This window comes from Acanthisitta chloris, unplaced genomic scaffold (genome assembly GCF_000695815.1).
Source record: "Acanthisitta chloris isolate BGI_N310 unplaced genomic scaffold, ASM69581v1 scaffold28858, whole genome shotgun sequence".
Taxonomy (NCBI): domain Eukaryota; kingdom Metazoa; phylum Chordata; class Aves; order Passeriformes; family Acanthisittidae; genus Acanthisitta; species Acanthisitta chloris.
Window position 1 is genome coordinate 38,591 of NW_008685867.1, and position 1,908 is coordinate 40,498.

General features: G+C 55.1%; 1 protein-coding gene across 1 annotated transcript in view; it reads right to left on the reverse strand.

Annotated features, from left to right (window-relative positions):
* LOC103807205 (neuferricin) overlaps nt 1-1,282 on the reverse strand; it is a gene marked incomplete at its 5' end in the record, with an annotated part of 3,056 nt that extends 1,774 nt beyond the window's left edge. The window contains 2 exons of the mRNA XM_009079926.1: nt 320-506; nt 1,142-1,282. Coding sequence (XP_009078174.1) covers nt 320-506; nt 1,142-1,282 — 328 coding nt within the window. The remainder of the gene's footprint in view (nt 1-319; nt 507-1,141) is intronic.
* Nucleotides 1,283-1,908: the final 626 nt, after the last annotated feature.

The window sequence follows — 1,908 nt, forward strand, 5'->3', positions numbered from 1 at the left end:
GATGTGGCACTTGGGGGACATGGTCAGTGGTGGCCTTGGCAGCGCTGGGGAATGGTTGATGATCTTGGAGGGCTTTTCCCACCTGAGCAATTCTGTGAATGCAGACATGGAAAGGGACCATGCCTGGCACATTCCAGCCATGCTGCACATGTAACCTGTGCAGGTCAGCTGACCTCACAGTGTATGGAGTGCAGTGGCTGCAGGAGCCAGGACATCTTCCTATGCCCCTCCTGCCAGGATAGCAATGACAAACAACCTCCAAAAGGGAGGCAGGAATGTTCTGATCAAAAGGGCCCAAGCACAAGGAAAAAAAGTTTACCTCTGTTTAGAGCACCAGAACCTGGTGCCCTTAGCAGAGCTCCATTCAGAGTTGCAGGGTGGGAACTGCTGCTTCCTCTGCTCACTTTCTGCTTGGAGCTTGAGAGCTTCCTCGATGGCAGCCTCAGCCTGCCTCAGGGCTTCTGTTGGGGCACCATCCTCATCGTAGTACCTGCCCACCAGCTTCCCTGGGAGAGATCAATTCAGACCATAGTGTTTCCCAGCAAGGAAGATGCATAGTTCAGGGTTTTATTTTATTTTTAATTTGTTAAAGACAAAAAAGGGAGGATGCCACTACGGCCCAATTTTAGAACCGAACTGAGCTTACATCCCTTCCATTCTTGGATCACACAGCAATTTACCCACGTTAATAAATCCATGCAGGACAAGCTTAGGCACAGACTCATTAATGATCAGAAAGCCAAAGCTGCTTTCAGCTGCAGAATACAGAAGCCTTTCCCACCCATGCACCTCATTCCCCAAAACAGTTTCCCTGCACTGCTGCTCCTACAGCCTCCTGAGTGCTGATGATTTCAGTCCTCACCGTGCTGGCTCCATGCCTTCTGCCCAGCAGACACCAAACAAAAAGCAGGGCAGGGTGCTGCAGCTCCCAGCCCAGCTGGGAAAACTTCACTTTAGGGGGAAGCAGAGCTCAAAGTGCATCTGGCTGAGCAGCAGCTCCAGCTGGTCACTCAGGTTTCAGTGCCCTGCAGACCCTCACCAAGGTGACACACTAGATGAAACCTGTGCTGAACCACCTTCCATCGCCCACCTCCACACCCTGTCCCTCGCTGAGCCCACCCAGGCCACCACCACCACCTACCCACGGGCTCGTAGTTGTCTCTGTAGAAGCTGAGCCAGCCGTGGATGGCGAGCAGCTCGCTGGGCGTCAGCGCAGAGACGTCATCCACCAGCCCCGCGGGGCTGAAGTCGCCTGTGGCAAACGCTCTGCTGGCATCTCTGCCTGCAGGGCAGGATCCCGGGTGAATGTCTCAGCCAGGGGTGAGCCCCCAGCCCTGGAGTGAATGCCCCAGCCAGGGTGTGAATTCCTTAGCCAAGGGGAGAGACCCTTAGTCATGGCATGAACTCCCCAGCCAGGGGGTGAATTCCTTAGCCAGGGGTGAGCCCCCAGCCATGGAGAATTCTCCAGTGGAGTACAAGCACCTAGCCATGGAATGAATTCCTTGGCCAGGGCATGAACTCCTACCCATGGAGTGAATTCCCCAGCCAGGGGATGAATCCATCAGCCAAGGGAGTAAATCCTTCAGCCATGGAGTGAATTCTCCAGCCATGGAGGATTCTCCAGTTAGAGGATGAGGCCTCAGCTATGGAGTGAATTCCTGGGCCAGGGGATGAGCCCCCAGCCAGGGGGTGAATCCCTCAGCCAGGGGTGAGCTCCTAGCCCAGGGGCGAATTCCTTAGCCAAGGGGTGAGACCCTTAGTCATGGCATGAATTCCAGGACCAGGGGATGAGCTCCCAGCCACGGAGAATTCTCCAGTGGAGTATGAGCCCCCAGCCATGGAGTGAATTCCTGGGCCATGGAGAATTCCCCAGCTAGAGGATGAGGGCTAAGCCATGGAAGGAATTGC